Genomic DNA, 20065 nt, shown 5'->3' on the forward strand with positions numbered 1-20065 from the left:
AGGTAGGTCTGAGTACCTTCGCCCTTATGACAGGAAGCACAAGACAGTCGCTGTTCTTGGTGGGACTCTTCTGACTAGGGGAAGGGCTAGGAAAGGGGTGGCAACTATTCAAGGAGGGTTTGAGACACAGCTGATCTGCGCTTGCCAGCTCCAATTGACAGCGGGAGCCAGGGACACCCAGACTAAGAAACCACAAAAAAGGTACGCTATTAATTCCCAGTTTGGTCTAGATATAGGGAATCTTCTAATATCCTACGCTCCTGGAAAGCAATGGGTGTAGGGGGAGTCTCATGGCAGGGCAGCTGTCATGGTCCAAACAGCATATAAAGCTTGCTAAACTGGTGTCCTTCAAAGTCCCTTTTGGCTGTGGGTCCTCACTTCTTCCCGGGCAAGTTTTGATGGCAGCTGAGTACTAATTTCTACCAGCAAGATCAAGAGCAATGGAGATCCAGCACGCGGAAACCTTACAACCATGCAGCAGGGTACAAAAAGCAGATCTTGTATACTGTCTGGTCATACGGCCATAAACCCCTTACTTTTTCTGCACTAGATCTCCTCACTACAAACATCTAACCTACTGAAGGGGGTACTGGGGCCACTTTTCCACCCCTCCAGCTTTGGTCAGACTACAATGTGAAGTTTAAGTCTTGTCCAAGGCAAACACAAATAATTTAAATTGAGCAGATGTAAAAGACTTGGTAAGAAATATAATTTAAATAAGTTTCACTAAAGTATCCCTAGTAAAACAGGTCACTGACACTGTCATCCAAACACATTTTAGGACATAGCTGTGCAGCACAGCTGATCGATAACAACTCTTGCTAACTGGATGCCTATAAAAAACCGCCACCATTTGCCACTGCTACAGACAAAAACATGTCCTTCAGCTATAAATCTAACAATTTTACCTTCCAAGTAAAAGCTCTCAAAAATTAAATACACGGCAAATGCTCTGCTATGTCATTCCTAAAAAACCCCTTCAAATTATTTACTGCAGATTGTGAGACAACTATGTAAAGCAGGAACTCAACCTAGTACCTCTCAAAAGTTGAAGGACACAGTAGAAGCATATTGTTCACAACCCTTCTGACAGACAAGTTATACTCATTTTATGAACAACAATAAACTTAAAAGGAAACAGGAAAAAGAAAACAGGAAACAAAGTCCTGCTTGCTGCTCTTTTATTCACCAATGAGTAACCAGGAAAAGGTAAAGACTGTGTGCGGGCACACATGTGTATATGTTGGGGGGAAGAGGGAGAATACAGGGAAGGCAAAAGCAACAAATCCAGCTTTCTGGATAAATGAACCAAAGCAAACAATGTACTATATCTTTAATTTTCTTTTCACTCTTTACATAATCAATGGCCCTTGCTCTTTGATCCTGTGCTGCCATGTAACACTTATGCTGAAATATGATGGTTTTTGTCAGGAACAACTTATGATTTGAAGTGTGATAGTAGCAATTTTTGTTTCCATGAACAAGGAAGTCCCTGAAAAAACAGATCTCAATAACCAATACAGCTTCTCCCTTCTGCTGTAATTATTCTCTGCTTACAACTAGGAGATAAAGGGCAAAGTAAGAGAACATAAACAATATTTCCATACCTATAAGGTGAAAGGATATTCAGAGGTGGTGGTTTGTCACTCTGATTATAAATATCAGCCACTGGGTTAGGAATGCTGTTCTTTGAAACTACCTGCTGATCTTGAATTGTTGAGCTCTTGAATGCTTTTTTCATGTTGATATCCTGTAACGATACTGTTAGAAACAAAAATACATTTATCACAGGCCTGAAATTAACATAAGCAGATAAACATTAAGTCCATTTTACACTAGCTATTTAAAATACTTCCAGCAAAATATAGAAGGAAAACCGAAAGATTTTTCTTTAGTGGATAATCGTGATATTTAATCACAAAGGCATATAAGAATTACCATAATAAATCAGATTTAAGTCCCACTGGGTCCAGAACCTCACTTAAAGTAATGGGACCATGGACTGTGTCTTGGAAGATGATACAAGAATCTTGTCACATGCAGATGTCCAATGATTTCCCCTTATTTGAGGTTTAAGCTGGACTTATAACAGCAGAAAGACTGGCTTCAAGCCTGAAACACAAGGTCTGGTATTCCTCTGACACAGCATGTGTAACAGTTACATGTGGTATCCATACACATTCAACCACATTCTAAGTTTAATTAAATTATGGCCTCCACAACCTCCTGCAAGAGAGAGTTTCACATTTTTTAAATCCTTGAGTCGAGCATCCCTTGATCTTCAGTTTTCCTCATCTCTCCATCAAGAGAAATACTTACCTTCTTTATACAGTCCAGTAATGTACTGCCATTTTTATCTTTTCACATACACAATTCTGAGGGAAACAATACTAGCCTCTTCATTCATTCTTTTTAAATGAAAGATTTAAGTTGCTTTTAATTGTTCCTGTCACTTTTAGCAGGACTTTCTTTCACTCTTAATATACATTTTCCTGAGATGACCATTGCTAAAAAGATCCAGATAATGCCAATCACAATTTAAAGATGGCAGTAAGCTCTCCACATTATCTTCTATTCTTAGACAGTCTGAAATACAGGTTTTTGACTGCAGTTGAACAGAGCACTGAAGACTTCACTGGCTTGTCTACAATGACATAACCATTTCTTGAATTGATCCAACTGTTTTACAACAGTGGAAGCTGTAGGAGGAGGGCAAACAAAATGCACTGGCTTGTTTTCTTTTTATTCCCATTGACATTTCATCTAACTTTTTTGCCCGTTCATCTAAGTTATTGAGTCTTGAGAACAAACTGAGAGAACTTCACATGGTAACTGAACAGCACGAGGCAAAAATGTAGTATATTGATGACCTGCAAAACCAGAAAAGCATGAAGTTTGATACAGACCCTGTAAGGTACACTGTTATCCTTTGTCACGATGGACAACAAACCCCACTCAGACTTCTCTACCCAACTATTTTTGTTATCTGTGCTGAGGTCTTGCCTCTCACTCCAAGACCACTTAGATTCTTCCGTAGCTTTTAAAATAGCAAAAAAAATTAGAAACAGAATATTTCATTCCAAATTGTCATTTCCCCATCCATGTCATCTGAAGCATCAAAACATCATTTTTGAGAAACTACTTTCTATTTAAACTGCCTGTGAGTAAATCAGTAAGGTATTTCAGGCAGTTTTTTCAGATGTATATCTCTGAATTATCTTCCTTCAAACAAGAATGTAACATCCAAAAGAGCAAAAGTCCCATTTTTCTGGAGCTTTTTAATGTAAACTATTTATGTGCTATCAAAACCTATTATTTTAAAATGTTTTTTTCAACTGTAGTATTAGTTATATATATAAAATATTTTTATAGATACACTATATATTAGTTATACCTAAGAACGTAAGAAATCACAGATGCAATTAAAACTACCCAGAAATATACTGACCATTAATAACAGTACAATGAATTATTATAGACTTCAACTTCTACAGTGAAATAGCTAATAAAATTTCCTACTGACACTAAAGTGACAGCAGTTTGTATATATAGCTTCTTAATGTGAAAGACGATTAGCAGTGCAAGAGTAGTAACTGCTGTCAATTTAAAATAAAATCTGATTAAATTCTCAGTCCATACACTAGTTTCCCCTTCCAATAGGCTGCTTTTAATTACTCTCCAAACTCTGGAAACTAGCCAGAAGGTATTGCATAATACAAATTAGACATTAAAAAAAGAAAAAAGCAAAAACAACCTCTGATGAGGACTGCGCTTCCAAAAATGTTGGGACTTGAAAGTCATGAAGACTGACATGATCCACCTCAACACGGAGCAAGTACAGCATATGAATATTATCTAGTTTGCTCATATTACCACCACAACATGCCTCAAAACCAAGGCTGAACAGTGCCCCCATAATAGCTTAATGTTCCCATATAGCTCTTGACATCTAAGACATAAAAAGGTGCTAGTATCAACTGTGATACTTTACCAGTTAACATGTTCCAAAACCAGAAGAAAATCAGACATGTAATAACTTTCAGACAGTAACAAGCTAAAAACAGAAGCCTAAAGATTACACTATTAGATATCAACAGTAACATTTAATATTGGCATAAATAGTAGTATTAAATGTAATACATAAACTATGCAAATATAAATATTACATGATATATATAAACCATATAAACAGTACTATTAAACATATCACAAGTAGCATTAACTACTACTGAGTAAATATTACACTACTGTCTTGATGTAACAAGCTTTTACATTTTATTAGATGTCAGGAATCATCTAAACAGGGCATACATGCAGTGGCTGGCTCAGACACGTAAATGAACATGGAAGCAAACATGCACATTACAGCTTTTAGAGCCAGACAGAGAAACATGTTTTACTTACCCAAATAAGCACTTTTGAACAATGTAATGATGTTACTTAAAACCTTTGGTTTGACTATGTATTTATGAAGTGAATGACCGAACACGTAAGCAAGTGAGTACGTAAGAGCATTTTAAAGGAAATGCTGTTTCTAGACTAGAAGCCCCTAGAGAATTTCACCTAGTTGATGGAAACACACAGTGCCTCATTTAGGTAAAGAGTATAAGATCTTAGTTGACTACAGAACAGACACTACTAACACAGTTTGTGACCACCCCACCCTGAAATAAATAGATCTACCATCTCAAATGTCTTCCGATATTCTGACTTATTTCCAGCAAGGGCTAGATTTATTCACTTCTGATTTATTACACTCACAAACTACAAGTTTTCCCTGTGAAAAAGGCAGCTTAATGACCCCATTACTACAAGGGCTTCTTGAAGTAACACTAAGTCAAAAATCAAGACAGTTATACGACTCGAGAATATTTTTTCTCGCTCTGCTAACATGATTCTTCCCAGCTTTCCTTACTGAGAAAACAAGATGAAGTATCAGTTCAGGATTACTTTGATAAGACAGAGACTGTTGTGTAATTAAATACTGTGGTCTCAACATCACTTCTGGCTCAATGCTTTCATGCAATTACCTACCCTCTTCTACTGTTGAATCCAGCTGGGTAACTTTGACAGCAAGGCGATCAATTCTGTCTTGAAGGGAATTTGCTCTGATGTAGAAGCTGTTGGCCTCATTAAACAATTCGCCAAATATGTCTTCAGCATGTTTGCCTGTGTAAGAAAATAGACAGGGAAATCCCTTTGCTAAAGGCTTAAAAAAAAACACAAGACAAATGGCTTCAATATCACGAAGTTATAATAAAACACAGTAGCTGTAGGATTACAACAGTGCAATTTGTCACTCAGCAAAACTCTGGGCAACAGATTTGTACAAAAATCCCCAAATATATCATAAATAGCACCTGTAGTCTGTTTTCCTGGACATCCTGGTTAGTATTCTACTTAAAAAACAGGAAGACTTTCAAATTTTAATCCTTATGTAGCTGAACTACTGCCAACTGACGCACAACTGATCATTAAAGCCTGCCTCTGATGAAAATAAAGTCCCATCAAAGTTACTGCTGTCCATAAAAGCTTCTGAAGTAAATTCTGAAATCTAAAATCTTGCAACCCATAGTCATTAAGATTTAATTACAAGCATGAGCACAAGCCAACTTAAAAATGAAGGCAAAGTGAAGCAGATAAAAACCAGGATCCTCATGCAAGGCAGCCCACTTACCTCTACAAATGCTCACTGTATATACGTTGCTGTCACTGGAGTCACTTGAGAGATGAAGACAGCACTGACCACATTTACCCATGGCCAGTCGGGACTTCCTATAGCACAAAAGAGAAGCCTACACACTTTTCAGCCTCCCTTTCAGCTGCTGCATTTTCTCAATCACTACGAGAATGGACAGTCCAGTTCAGATCTGTAGCCTCAGGCCCTACCCTAAAAGTGCTACAGTGGACAGGAGTGCCACATAATAAACCAAATCCTCTCTTGGTCCACAAATCCTTGTGCACGCCTGTTCCTTTCCTAGACTTCCCAAAGTACTAGGCATTTGACACTCTGCCCCAGTCCGAACCTCTCAGCCACTCGGAATCAGAATCCCTGATTTAACACTTCTTCTGCCCCAGAGCTTCCCCTACAAATTTCAGATTCCACCCAAATTCATTGCTCCTGCTCACTCAACTGACAGTGCCACACCTACTTCTGTCGCCATCCCTCCTGCCCAGATGCTGCTGCTTCATTTAAAATCTCCCCCTCCACAAATTCTGCAGCCAACACCCCTCCCAAGACATCCACACTCCATCAGTTCTCCATGCGAAAAGCAAAATCCTGCTTTCTGCATTTAACCATACTTTTTAAACAAAAAAAAAAAAAATTTTAAAACCCTAGTTCTGAATTAAACTCTTTTTGTTATGACCTGTATCAATATGACTCTGCAGAGTAGAAGTGGAGAGGAGGGGGAAAGTGAAACTTTGTCTAATAGTTGGAACAATATGGAATATGTATTAACCACCTAAATGACAGTGACGTCCAAAAGAAGAGCAATTGTTGACATTTTAAGTTGGGTCCTATAACCAACCTTAATATTTTACAAAGAAAAGTACAGACATAAGTTACAAAGTTACAGAACATTTCAGTGAAGATGCCATCCTGTGAACACCTGGAGACCATAATTCGAAGTAAAAAATAGCCAGACTTACAAAGCCAACAGGATCTGTTCCTTTCTTGGATCATTTAGTTAGGGGAAGAGAATACCACCACCACCACCACTAAAACAGTATCTGAAAGCAGTGTTTGTGATTACAAATGAAAAAAAATTATTTTGACTGCCTTGCTTTGAGTGGAGGACTTGACCAGGAACAGATTTCTTCACTAAACATAAGATCAGCCAACAGTTAGCCCAAAACATTAGATATTTTGGTGTATCCAAGCTCTGCTTCATACATATGTGGAAAGTGGATGGGCAAGGTGTGCTGCCTACCCCTCCTAATCTCCTCCCCCTCCAGAACAGAAGTCCCACAACCACAGAATAGCTGAGGTTGAAAATCATCTGGTTCAACTCCCTGCTCAAAGCACGGTCAGAGTGAGCAGGTTGCCCAGGACTGTGTCCAGATGGATTCTGAATACTTCCAAGGATGGAGGCTCCACAACTTCTCCGGGCAACCCATGCCAGCGTTCAACCACCTTCACACTGAAAGTGTTCTCCAAGTGCTGAGATTCAGCTATAAACCCCATTTGATTTAGTTGCTGCAAATGAAGAGGTTATTCCAAGCTATGGAACAAATAAGCTTTTCAACTCTTGAGCTAAATAAAGCAGGTATTAGATTCTTCAGCTACCAGTATTCAGAACTCAAAACATCAGTAGATTTTAACAGCTGTTAGTTTATGTTAATATATTGAAATCAGCCTGCTGAGGGAAGACTGCCACATTCTAGGATTAAACACATCACCCCTGGAGAAGTCAAGCAGACAAGTGCTCGTCAGTTATCTTTCAGGAAGCAAAATAAGTCATAAAGTTGATCTGTTGGAACATACTACTTTTAATACTAAATTCAGCCTTTTTTTAATTTTTTTTTTTTTTTTTTATTTTAAATACTTGCTACTCTAAAACAAGTAAAAGACAGGTTGTCAATCTCCTGTCAGTAAAAACAGTGACACGGTAAAGCAATATTGGAACACGCTGCTCTGATTAACATGATGTAGTAAAAGTTTTAGAAATAAAGTAATACTACTTTAATGTTTTCTATGTTACCATCTTTTATATTAGTTTTTTACAACACAAAAAACAAGCAGAAAAAACTATCTGAAGTTACAAGCATGTACCTTTCAACTTAAGAGCTGATTTTGGTACCATTAAGGCAGTCATTTAAAAACATGATGTGATCGCAACATACAGGCAACCTAAATATTAATTTTAAAAAAACACCAAAGAAATAATGCAGTCATTCCTTCTACCTTTCCCTCCAACCACAGAAGTAGTTGAAAGGAAATTTAGTCATGATACTACCTCACCAAATCCCCGCTCTCAACAGGTTTTAATATCAATTCACAAAAGTGCCTCTTTCCAGCCCTTCCACAGGTCATCTTCATAGAGCTGTATTATTTGATTACTCACAAAATAAATTTCCAAGCATTGTGAGACATTTCTGGAGATCAGCATTTCATAAGTAATTGAAATACCTCTACCCAAGTTCTACAATAATTACACAAAACATCATCTTGCCACATCAGTTTATAACATTTCTAGCAGAGACTAGACACCACCTGAATTAACTACAGCTGATTTTCACATACTGCATAAAAAGGTATGCATTAACACATTGAATACATTGCCCCAAAGGTATCTTTTGTCAGCAGTCAAAATGCTCAGCACTCTAACAGGAGAGGAATTCAACAATGGTGCAGGCTTGCCTGAAGACCAGAAAACACAACAGTGTTTACTACTTCGGCTAGTTTCCTTTCACATATTTGCGTTTAAGAAGTACAGCTTTCCTTTGAATTCCTTGTTCCATAGCACAAGTACATGGAAGAACACATTCAAGTTAATAGAAAGATTTACAGCGCATTAAAAGGGTTATAATTTTTCACACCATAAACATGCATTATCTAAGAGGAAAGGTAGAGCAATGTCATCACCTGGATTCAGGTATCAGTGCTACAAGACACTGGAAGAAAGATGACATTAGGGCTGCCCCACAGGGATCCAGCACTGCACTCAGGGTCCTAGGTAAGGACTGAAACATCCCACAATTAGCTGGTATTTTGTAAACTGGAATTCACCCAGGACATGACCATTTTATTACAACACGAAGCGGAAGACAGTGATTCCACCCATCCATTTGTAACTGGATTAATTAGCATTAGAGTCATGCTTACCCCCACCCCTCTTCCTTTAAAAAAAAAAAAAAAAAAGCAAAAGCAAAAGTGGTGGGCTGTTGCTGACCAGATCTTGATTCTTATCTGCTTCCTCATAGTACCTCCAGCGTGATACCTAATGCCAAAAAAAGCTAACTTCCCAACTCAACCTGATTTAGCAGTGGTAGAGAGCAGAGTCACACAAAGCTGGATGCAGTATGCTCAGGCCTGCATGCAAACTAGTAAATCTGAGCCAATGGCCAATCTACCCAAGAAAATACTAGGAGGCAAGTTGGTGGACATTGCCCTCTGCATGAAAGGAAAAGTATTCCAAGTCCCCACAGATCATACTTCCTCCATTTGTAGTTGTACAGCAAAAAACATTTGATATCACTTGTGTATGGGTCAAAGAAAGTAGCTCTGTACCCATGTATAGATGGTTTACACCCGTGTAGAAACAAGATTTCAGCCTGACAGGTAGTATCTGAATGAATGGAGAAGCCAAAGATACAAAAATACAAAATATTTTAAGACTGACAGAAAGGAAAAGAAAGAAGATAAGAAGCGATAATGCAACTTGAAACACAATGAGTATGTTAATGTACACAGTGAAATCTAATTAAGAAAAGCTCAATAAAGGAGTACATACACAGTTTTTAATACTTAGTCTTCAACGACAAATCAGATGTAATTTATTATTTCTTCCTCATATATACAGATATGCAAAACACAGGAACAAAACCATGGTGCAATGGATCCTGTTGCAGAAAGCAGCTTTCTTCACTGGCTGGAGTCCTACAGCCATCAGACCAAACTTCACTGCCAAAAGTAAGGGAGTATTTTGTGGAAGCTTTTTTCAAAGCCTTTGCTCCATGACTCTGTTTACTAGGGTATAGCATCACGATACTTAAAGGTACAGGCTGCAAATGCTCCCAGTCCCCCCCCAGGTAGATTCTCTCCTCCCAAGTGGAGGTGAATCCCTTAGTCAAGCTGTTGCCTTACATAAAAGTGCACAGTTTCACACAGAACGCTGCTTGCTCTGCCTGTGCTCTAAGCCAGCTGGCTGCAAACAAACCCGAATTTGAAGACATAATAGGAAAAAAAGCTTCACTGAGAGCACATTCCCTTTGCATAGGAACTTGTTCATGTCTCCTGAAAAGAGCAGAGGCAGAAGCTAGCCAAATTTGTACGCAACAGCACAGATCTGGCAGTTTTTAAAATCCACACTGAACTCACAGTGCAACATTAGAAAACAGTGTGACTTGCAAGATAGACCTGTACTTGCTCTCTCTACGCTTCAAGCTGTGGGAACACCAACGAGCTCTGATGCTGTCAGCAGGACATACTACATTAGCTCCAGCACAGCATTTTTCTATGATCATTTCCTCGCTCCCAGTTGGCTTGAAACACAGGCAAAACAAATGCTGTCTGCAGAAAAATCCCTCTGCAAACTTGACAGATTTTAGACTGTGGACAAGCCTCGTGGTACATTTCACTTACTAAATACCATGTATTCATCTGTTAAAACAATGGATACATCATTTATTTGCATAGATCTTTAACTTGACACTAATAAAGTACTTTAGGGCTGTCTACGGAGACTTCTGATGACCCAAGAAATCTGCTAAGGGAAAATTGCAGGACATGGATTGTGTAAGTGGCCAGCTCCTCAGCAACAATCCTAAGAGGATCTGAATATGCAACGTAACAGGCAGATTAGCCACGAAACCAGATCTGGAGAACTGGAAGCTACACATTCCTAGCAAGTCAGACAAGCGAAAAGTGTATTATCCACACTTTGGCAATCATTGTACAATACCAAAATGACACCTTATCAGATATCCTTGAATGTAATTAGGACATTAGTCATTCTTCTCAATTTTCTGAAACTTAAGGATGTCAATACTGAGCAACTGCCTGATAAAACAGTAGATGAAACTCAATGACAATACAAACACAAATTAACTATAAATAACATTAGACACTAAATCAGCAGCTACTCTTCAAGAAAGATCAGAGAATCACTTGGAAAATTCTCTAAAAATATCAGCTCAAAGTTTAGCGGCAATCAAAATTCTCTAAATTCTTAGGGAACTAATGATAAACCAGGAAAAAATCTTTTGAGGACTTCAGACAATAATCAAAACACTCCACCTGAAAAAACCCAACATACTCAAACTTATATATCTAAAGCAGAAGTAACAACAGTCAGAAATACAAAACAGTTTCTATCCAAAAAGAGTACTAGCAGATCAGGACACTCCAACCTGGAAAAGATATCACGAGGAGAACACGATAAAGACTTAATAAAATCACAGATGATTACAGAAATGCATAAGATGAAATCACCTTCCATTATTTTTCATAACTCAAGAACCAGAAGGTATCAAAAAACAGATCAACTTCTATTGTGAGACATTCTGCCACAGGTTATTGGGCAAGAAAAAAGTGCAATCCCTGTTTGAACACATCTAAGCAATTCCACACGATAGGTTTACAAATGTTTATTACTTGGGATGACTCAGATGGACCTCCAGCTCAGAAAATCCCCAAATCACTGACTGCTGGAAAGGGTAACATGCTGTGTTTCTTTTACTCTTTCCCTATGCATATTTCCTTTCATCACAAATTGAACACCGGATTTAGTGGGACCCATAGTCTAAACTCCATATGGACTTTCTTACATCCTTAAACTACTTCCATTTACAAAGTGAAGAAACTGATGAAACGATAATTTCTTTTCTAGGACCAGAGTTAGCAGCACAAACAACAGCTGCTGATTGTTAAACACTCTGAAGAAATCTCTTTTCTCATTCATTAAGAAATATTATTCTTCTTGCAAGCACTCCAGGCATGCTTCCAGAGCTGCTAGTTGTGTCAACTCACAGGTGTACTGTGTAGGCTACTCTTTACGGAGCTGACTCTAGCTTGCCTCAACAGTAGCCTAGAGGTTTGGTCAGTGAATGCCATTCTTTTGAATGCTTATTTTCATTGCTTAATTTCACTCATATGAATTGATCACGCACATATATGAAGAAAAGGCTTAAGAAATATTAGCACATTACGATGAACTGAAATTGCAGTCAAATGTGTAATTTGATGCCAGGAGGCAGAAGAGTTTGCTGGCTTCACCTTGTACAACTGAACACCAATAATAACTCAACTGCTAGTCTTGTTTCTTGCACCGATTTCTCTCACCTTAGAAAAATTCCTGGGTTTCTATGCCATAGTTTTTTGATTGTTCTTTGGGGGTTTGTTTTTTGCGGGTTTTTTTTGTACACTTGTAAATCTTAGAGAGGCTCTCCTTGTATAAACTTCAAAATACAGAAGAGCATAAAAGCACTGGAGTAGCATTATATTATTATATTACGTAAGTGGCAATGCCCTGTATCATAGTTTTGCTATTTAAAACAAGCCATCTTACAGCTTTTCATTTATTCAGTTTTTCATCAGGAATCAAACACTTGCAGGAAGTTACAGATACTTACTTAAGCTGCTTAGCTGGCGTATGATAGCAGCAAGGGTGCTATTCGTTACACATTCCAGTTCACTAGTAATTCCCTCTGGCAGTGCTCCTCGGCAGAGATGCCGTGGTTCAATGTTCCTTTTCACCAAAGGCATGGCTCACAACCTGGAATTTAGAGAAAAAATATGTATTATATTTACAAAAATGAAATTAAGAGCTATGAATCTGTATAGCACACGTTCAGCTTTTTCTACAAAATGTACTTCACCTTTCTTCTTTTAAATGAGTTGCTCCAGCATTCCAGCCATGAGATACTGTACAATTCCTACCGAGGCACTGGAGTCACGCACCCAAGCCAGAACATGACAAGAGCACCGCAGACAAGCATAGAGAATACAATCCACGTAAATAACGCACACCTTTTGTCTTAGATGTGGTGTAAGATTTACTGTATACAAAGACTCGTGCTACAGTACCAGAATCACTGGACTAAAGTGCACATTTGCATTTATAAAAAAACTGGCAGTCCCCACAGGAGTGGCAGGAGAGTTCGCTGTCTGGAGCAAGCTGGCTTGCTGCCTTGGCAAGCAGGCCACCGACAGACTGTCCACGCGTTACAGCCCCCCGACTACACCAGACACTGACCTACCCTCGCTCTGACAGTTTTCAGTCAAAATGATAAACTCATCTGACAGATAAGGGAAAGGGCCTCCGCAACAGGCTGGGTGAGAATAAGGAAGAAGCTGCAACGTGAGGAAGAAGGTGGTTTTCCACAGGTGGTGCTGAATGACAATCTGAATGAGGTAAGAGCACTTATTGAACAGATTCTGGGAACGCGCCAGATGTGGGAAGACATTTATCTGAGAAAACAAAAAGGTTGTCAGAACTGGTTGTCTTGGAAAAATAAAAGAAACTAGGATGGGGAAAACAAATACAAAAAGAGATCTCAAAGCGTCGCAAAAGGGCACAGAAAACACTATCCTGCAGGGAGAAGCTTTGAGAGCAAGGATGCCCAAGTGGGACAGAATTCCCACAAAAGGGAAATAAGACCATATAATTTTAGAAGTTCTTAAGCAGTTTTATTTAAAATGGCATTAACACAATTATAATTTTATGATTACCTTTTAACGCTGATTATTCAATGTCCATGCACTACTTCTGAATAATATTCTGATTAAAGACCATGTGGCACCAAAATTTTCTGGTATGAGAAGTTAGTGTTACCAAGGACATTAAGTTCTTTTGGAAAAGACTTAACTGAAAATTTCTTTTTTATTGCACTACAGCAATTAAAGTAACCCTTGAATTTCTCTAATTAAAATCACATTAGTGATTGAAATACCTTTTTGCTTTTCAAATGTTGCATAATAATTTTTGTAATTAAGACCCCCTCTGAAGATTTAAAATATTTTCTTCTCAACATCATTTCTACAAAACTGACAACTGTTAAGTAATTAGCAAATAGCAAATTATTTATCTGTAAGATTATTTCAGAACAGGCCAGGAAGAAACAGAATCATGACTTCTAAGCAGTAGTCTTGAATTATATTTCATATGTTTCTTAATATGAGACAGTTATTCAAATATGTCAGAATTGAAGGCCAACTAAGTTTGCTAATTTTTAAACAATACATCAGAGATGAGAGGAACAATTTTTATATTAGATCAAAAAGCTTCTTGTTTCTGTTCTGGTTTCATATTCCTCTATAAACAGATGCATTTTAAAATATTACTTAATATTCAAAGCAGTCAGTTTCCTGAACTTGATCAAAAATAGGTAAAAACTGGAAATTCACAGTTATTGAAGAGCAACATCTAACAACATCACGCTGCAAACAGGCTTGCACATTGCAACAATGAAATAAAAGTCATTATGAGGAATTGTTTCACTATGCAGTAAAATGTTCATAAGTGTAATTAGTAAGAAGTCAATTAACAGGAGCATAAATCAGTGCTAAAGCAGCCATTTCCAAATCTTAGTATTACTCCAACACACAAGCTACAATTTTTGTTCTCCTCTAACGTTAACACTGCCATACAAACTAAAGGCATAAAGATTCCCCACAACTATGACAACAGAATTCCTGAAATACTGGTGGGTGGTTAGACATATCAAAATTGTCTTTCCTGGGAACTAATTTTTACAGGCAATTCATCAGTAAAACACTCTGATGAACAAGGCAACCGTATTACTGGTTTGGGGGCTTGTGGGGGCTGGTTTGGTTGCTTTACAAGAATTACTGGGAATATGCTTTGCTATACAAGTTCATACTCAAGATTTCATTTTTTTAACCCTTCTTACATAAATTCTTATACGAAAAGACCAGAAGTCCAGGAGAATAGAGCCTAGTTTCCCATGGCTTTCTGTCTAGCATTCAAGGAGCTGGCCCCCCTCTTACCTTTTGCAGTTTACCTGACTTTTCCCCACCACCCCACACAACACACTGGGAAGTCAGAAGCCGGCCGCACGCTGCCCAGCTCATCACCTGCTACCTCCTGAAACACCTACCGCACCAAACATAATCAAAATGTCTTTCACCAGGAGCACTAATTTAAGTCCCTTCTCCACATCATGTTCGTCCTTGCCTATAAAAGCTCATTTGAAGAAAACATACAACTGCGGTTTCATTTTCTCATCAATTCTTTATGAATGGGTCCAATGCGTTCAAGAGCTAGCAGGGGAGAGACAGACCAACTCAGGACATCCCATTTCTTTAAAGAGCAGGCTAAAACACAGTAGTGCTGAGGGTGGGGGGGAAAGGAAAACAACTTTCATTTTTTAATGCATTATTTAAATTATTACGTATCCACCTCATTTCAATGTGAAGTTTAATTCCAAAAGTCAAACTGAACACTGATGAATAAATATATGCAACAGATTAAGCAATGCATTAACTGCTCCTGATCAGAGGGGAAGAAAAAAAGAAAGAGGCTTGCGATTACGATTATAAGTTTCTGCTAATTTAAAGCCTTCAATTACCTGAATCAAATGCTTACAGACCTATTCAGCTACTAACCCATTAATAAGTAAAAAGGCTCTTATCACTATGTGTTCTTGCTACTAAGGCACTACCACACTTTCACCACACACAACTCAAGTTAGATGAACTTAAATCTTTCTTAAAAGACAAATCATGAGAAGCAAGGCTAAATTTTTTTTCAAAATTACATAACAGGAGGTTAAACAAGAAATCAAGACAAAATAAGCCTCTAAATTACAGGGGCTTCATCAGGTTCAACCAGGCTGGGGTGCCGTATGTTACCAGGTGCAGAAAAAGAGCTGGCAATGGCAGATTCACTGACTTCCACCTGTTTCGAGTCACACTTCAGCCCCAGTTTATTACCAGACAAGACACTCGTTGTGATATTCTGTCACTGTATTAAAACACATTGGTATTTGGTAAAATCATACTCAGTTTTACAACATGGAGGTTAAGTAACTTCTCTTCCCTGCCATCCCCAAATAAATGGAAAACATAAGGCAACTATGTTGTTACTATTTTAAAAAATTGTATCAGTTCAGAAGATTGGGACCAATCATAGTTGATCATTTTCTTACACATTTTATCCCAGCTGAGTAGGCGATACTGCTATAAATTTACAGCTAGGATAAATAGGTCCAACTCCTCTCCCTGCATGGAGCCACCTATGCCCGACACAGCTGGCTTTAAACCACCAGCTGCATCTGGCACAAGAGATGAAGGACTTGGGAAGATGCTATACTGAATACATATAACTGGCTGCACCAGAAATGTATGAGACATTGGCATCAGACCAGAAAAACGGGAGCAGGAGTCAAAGTGGGAAGAAGAAAACTAAGAGGGTGAGATGTCACTTAACATCTCACTAAATCCATGCGTGCTTCATTGGACATGGACCGAATGCAACATCTGGCTGGATTGAACTCTGTCTGGAGCACAAACGGACACTGCTCTCCAAACCCAACAGGCATCAGCAACTGCACAGCTAATCTAACTCGATTTTCACACACATTCTGAAAGGACAGGACATCAGAAGCTTGAATTAATTTAGATCAGTCCATTAAAAATTCACATTAGGCATGCTCCCTCAGTACTCTCACCTCCCTATTTTTTTCTTCCACCCCCCCCATAACAACTTTCATACCTGCCTTTTATTTTAAAATTAGAAGGCACTTATTCCAGTTGTTATTGCTGTAGAGGCAAGTAGGGTACAGAAGGAGATAATTGAAGCATTTTTGCTTTTCTTTCCACACCTCCCCTGCAGTTGCAGGAGTATCGCTCCAGGTCAGCTCAGACCACCTTCCTCTGGACAACAGCTGTTAAACTGCATGTAAGAAGTTTGACATTGTCTTGGCAAGTCAGATTTAAAAAAAAAAAATCAAGTAGAAAGCAGATGTACAGTAACAAACATGAAAGAGGACAAACACAATGTACAATCTTTCCAAACAACAGCAGAGCACAGCTATTATACGAGACAAGCTGGGTTTTCAAGTATTTGAGCAACTGGCAGAAACTCAAAGCACCAGCTGTTCCCCAAACCTGCCTTCTGCCCTTTCACATCCCCAAAAAGGATTTACACTATCGCTAAAAATATATTCACTAATAGCACGAAACGAATGCCAATTCATTATACAGCCCCTCTACTTCTGAATGTTTCGTTATTATATTTTCTCAAAGACATTGTTCAAAACCTTTTTTAAACTCTGAAGAGGTTTCTTCTTATATCCTCTAGCAAAACATAACAAAGCTGAACATTTTTACCATGAAAATGAGCTTTCCATACATCCATCCTAAATTCTCCCTGAATATATTCTATTATTTTCAGAGAGCTTTAGAACTTTTCATTGATGACTCTCACAGACCTCTATAAAGAGAGAAATTACCATAATTCTCCTACTGTGGAGAAGAAAAACAAGAGAAGGATTGAATATGCAGCTTGTCATAAGTGAGGTACCAGATGGGATTCCATTCAAAATTAAGCACCTGAATTTGTATGACTACATATATATGAGCTCAGTGTCCATGTCCCTTTTGAGAGCTCAGCAGAAGCCCAGATAACAATTAAATCACTCCATTTATTGATAGTTAGATACAAGAATGATACAGTGAGCTCAGATACCTCATGTGTAAGCTCTGCTATGCACCTACCTAAATTTAGGTGTCTGAATCTACAATTGAATTTCACCTCATCAAAACCAGAGAAATACCGTCGGTTTCCTGCACCTCTAGCCCCACAACCAAGTTACGCTATCTCCTAATCACACTCTCTCTATGCCTAGGGCATTTCAACATTTGACATGTTTGCAGACAGTTAAATTTTCCTATGCCTGATGTCCTAACACTCAATTCAACACGCATTTCCATCTCTGAATGGCACCCAGTTTGGCAATATTGCCTTTGGAGGACAGAGAGTGACTCTGTGGAAAAAAATGGGGATGGAGAGCATCTCCAAAACTAGTGTTTGGGGTCTTTCATCTTCCTGCTTTCCCTTCTCTTTCTGTTTAGGACATACATATATTTTGAAGGCGAGGCAATTGCAGACTATCTAGAATTACAAACTTGAATAGGAAAATGGCCAATATTACCAAACTGGGTGCCATTCACTACAAGATGCAAAGGAAGGGCTACATGGAGAGCAGACACTGCTATACTTTCATCTCAAGGGAAAGAAAGGAACAGGCATGCCTTTAATGCACATCCCTTTCTGTTGTTTCCTTGTCCTAAATGACTGGGAACCCAATGTTTGTGAACCTTTCCTATTTATCATCTGTGAATGTCATTTAGTTTATCAGTAACGACAAGTTAAAAACAAATAAACTGGAACTAGCATATAATCTGGAAATCATTATCTTAAGCTCATGATTTGCTTAATGTCATTCATCTATACTTTTTAGACTTTGGGGTTTTTTAAATACACTTCATTCAACCAGATTTTGAATCAACATTTTGTATACTGCCAAAGAATATAAAATATGTAGCCACCAGTTGCTGTATAACACTGCTTCAATGGCCCAGAATTATGTGATATTTATTAAAAAGCATCTTGACAAGACTAATTTTTAATAACATCTTCTAGTTATTCTAGTCCTATCAAGTATGCAATGCCTCTCTCAGCCATGTTACTATGGAAAAAGTATCAAAACAAAATAAAATTTTACTAAACGTCACAATTACAGTTTAAGTACTTCTATTAGAGCTATCCCAATCTAAGGGACAAACAGTCTACTTATTAGTTAATATACAGGTTTTTTTCACGTTTCCCCTGATTTTTAATGCAACTCTCTTGATTTTGATACTGAGTTTGCTGAAGCAAGGGCAGACATTTGTGAGACGTATGCACAAAGTCTAATAGAATTCTGTTCCTTAAGGATAACTAAAAATCAAGAACAACTTTCTTACCTGCAGCAAAACACGTCTTTCAACAAGACAATACATGTAAAGTGAAATGCCTAGAAAACATCTACCTCAAAAGAATAGCTAAAATTTAATTTGCAGCCAACTCTAGCAATGTCTTTTCCACAGATCTTCCTCCTGATTGCCAGATCTACATGAAAGGCATGACAGTCAATACTGGAATGAAAACAGGTTTTTTCTTCTTCACATCAGACCACCACTTCTGATTTTCCTTTCACATCATACCAACTTATGTATTAGCAATGATTAAATGGGCACAGAAATCCCTAAAGCAATTTTGTTTCTTTAATAGAGCTTATTTTAATGTCTGTTACAATTAGCTATTTCTGAAGGTTCACCAACTTGGAGGGTTGGGTTTTTTTTATTTGCCTAGGTTTTTGTCTGTGCTGAGCTCTTCAGGGCAGATTTTATGGTCCAGTGATATTATGAAGGAAATCAAGATGTTAAGCAATGACAAGAGAAAGGACAACAGGGGAAGGAATGGTGTTTAGTTTTGGTTAGTTACAACCTATATATATTTTATGGACCTACGTATCCCTAGCCAACCCTCCACACCTCCAAAAGCCCTGTAAGAAGCAGAATGAAAATTTTGAGTTGGTAGTTACCTCTGCTAACACTGTGGACCTGCAACACAAAAGTTCACAGAACCATTAGAAGATGAACATATTAATTCAGAAATTTCCTCTAATTAAAAAGCTGGGAGAAAAAAAAGTAAATGGATCTCTGCAGCACTGAACATTTAGAGTTACCTTAAATGTAGTTCTCATTGGAATTTCACACCAACATTAACTCTAAGCAAGCATACGTAAGATGACATTCACTAATGCAGGAAAAAAATTTCCTGAAAATTATTTAACCTGAAATTAAGTAACTATTCTTTCCATGAAAGTGTAAACTGTAATATAAAAGAGGTTTTAAAATACTATCAACAACTATGAAGACAAATAGAAATCTGCCTCGTTTTCTCTAAAGCTTTCTGGATGATTTATTGGGGAGCGCCTTTGTTTTACAACCCCATCTTTGCATTACCAGTTGACTGTGGTTAAGAAGGTATTTGTGCATCTGCCATGCTGTAATAGCGTCAAAGGTCTCATCAACTTCCACTTAAGTACTTGTGTCTACATTTCACCACCTAGTAAGTGTGCCTCAGTGAACAAGACTGAAGGACCACTTTAACATTATTGCTTTAATTTTTTTCCTTTCCAATAGAAATTAAATATTCCAAAACTACAATCCCAACACTAGCTTTTCTCCATCATAGTATTTTTCCCCAACAGTTTCTAAGGAAATTAAAATCTTATTATGAATTACAGACAGATTACGAAAAAGTTTCATCTTCTGCTCCAAAATACAGGATCATATACACGTCAGCCAATTAAATGGCTTCCCCATTGTTAA

At 38.0% G+C, this 20065-nt stretch overlaps 1 protein-coding gene across 1 annotated transcript in view; it reads right to left on the reverse strand.

Moving 5' to 3' along the window:
* WASF3 (WASP family member 3) overlaps positions 1 to 20065 on the reverse strand; it is a 74540-nt gene that overhangs the window by 14104 nt on the left and 40371 nt on the right. Inside the window, exons 3-5 of the mRNA XM_049823323.1 lie at positions 12295 to 12437; positions 5035 to 5169; positions 1608 to 1761 (exon numbers count right to left, since the gene is read on the reverse strand). Of these exons, the coding sequence (XP_049679280.1) occupies positions 1608 to 1761; positions 5035 to 5169; positions 12295 to 12427 (422 nt within the window). The 5' untranslated portion in view covers positions 12428 to 12437. The remainder of the gene's footprint in view (positions 1 to 1607; positions 1762 to 5034; positions 5170 to 12294; positions 12438 to 20065) is intronic.

This window comes from Accipiter gentilis, chromosome 19, assembly GCF_929443795.1.
Source record: "Accipiter gentilis chromosome 19, bAccGen1.1, whole genome shotgun sequence".
Classification (NCBI taxonomy): Eukaryota; Metazoa; Chordata; class Aves; order Accipitriformes; family Accipitridae; genus Astur; species Astur gentilis.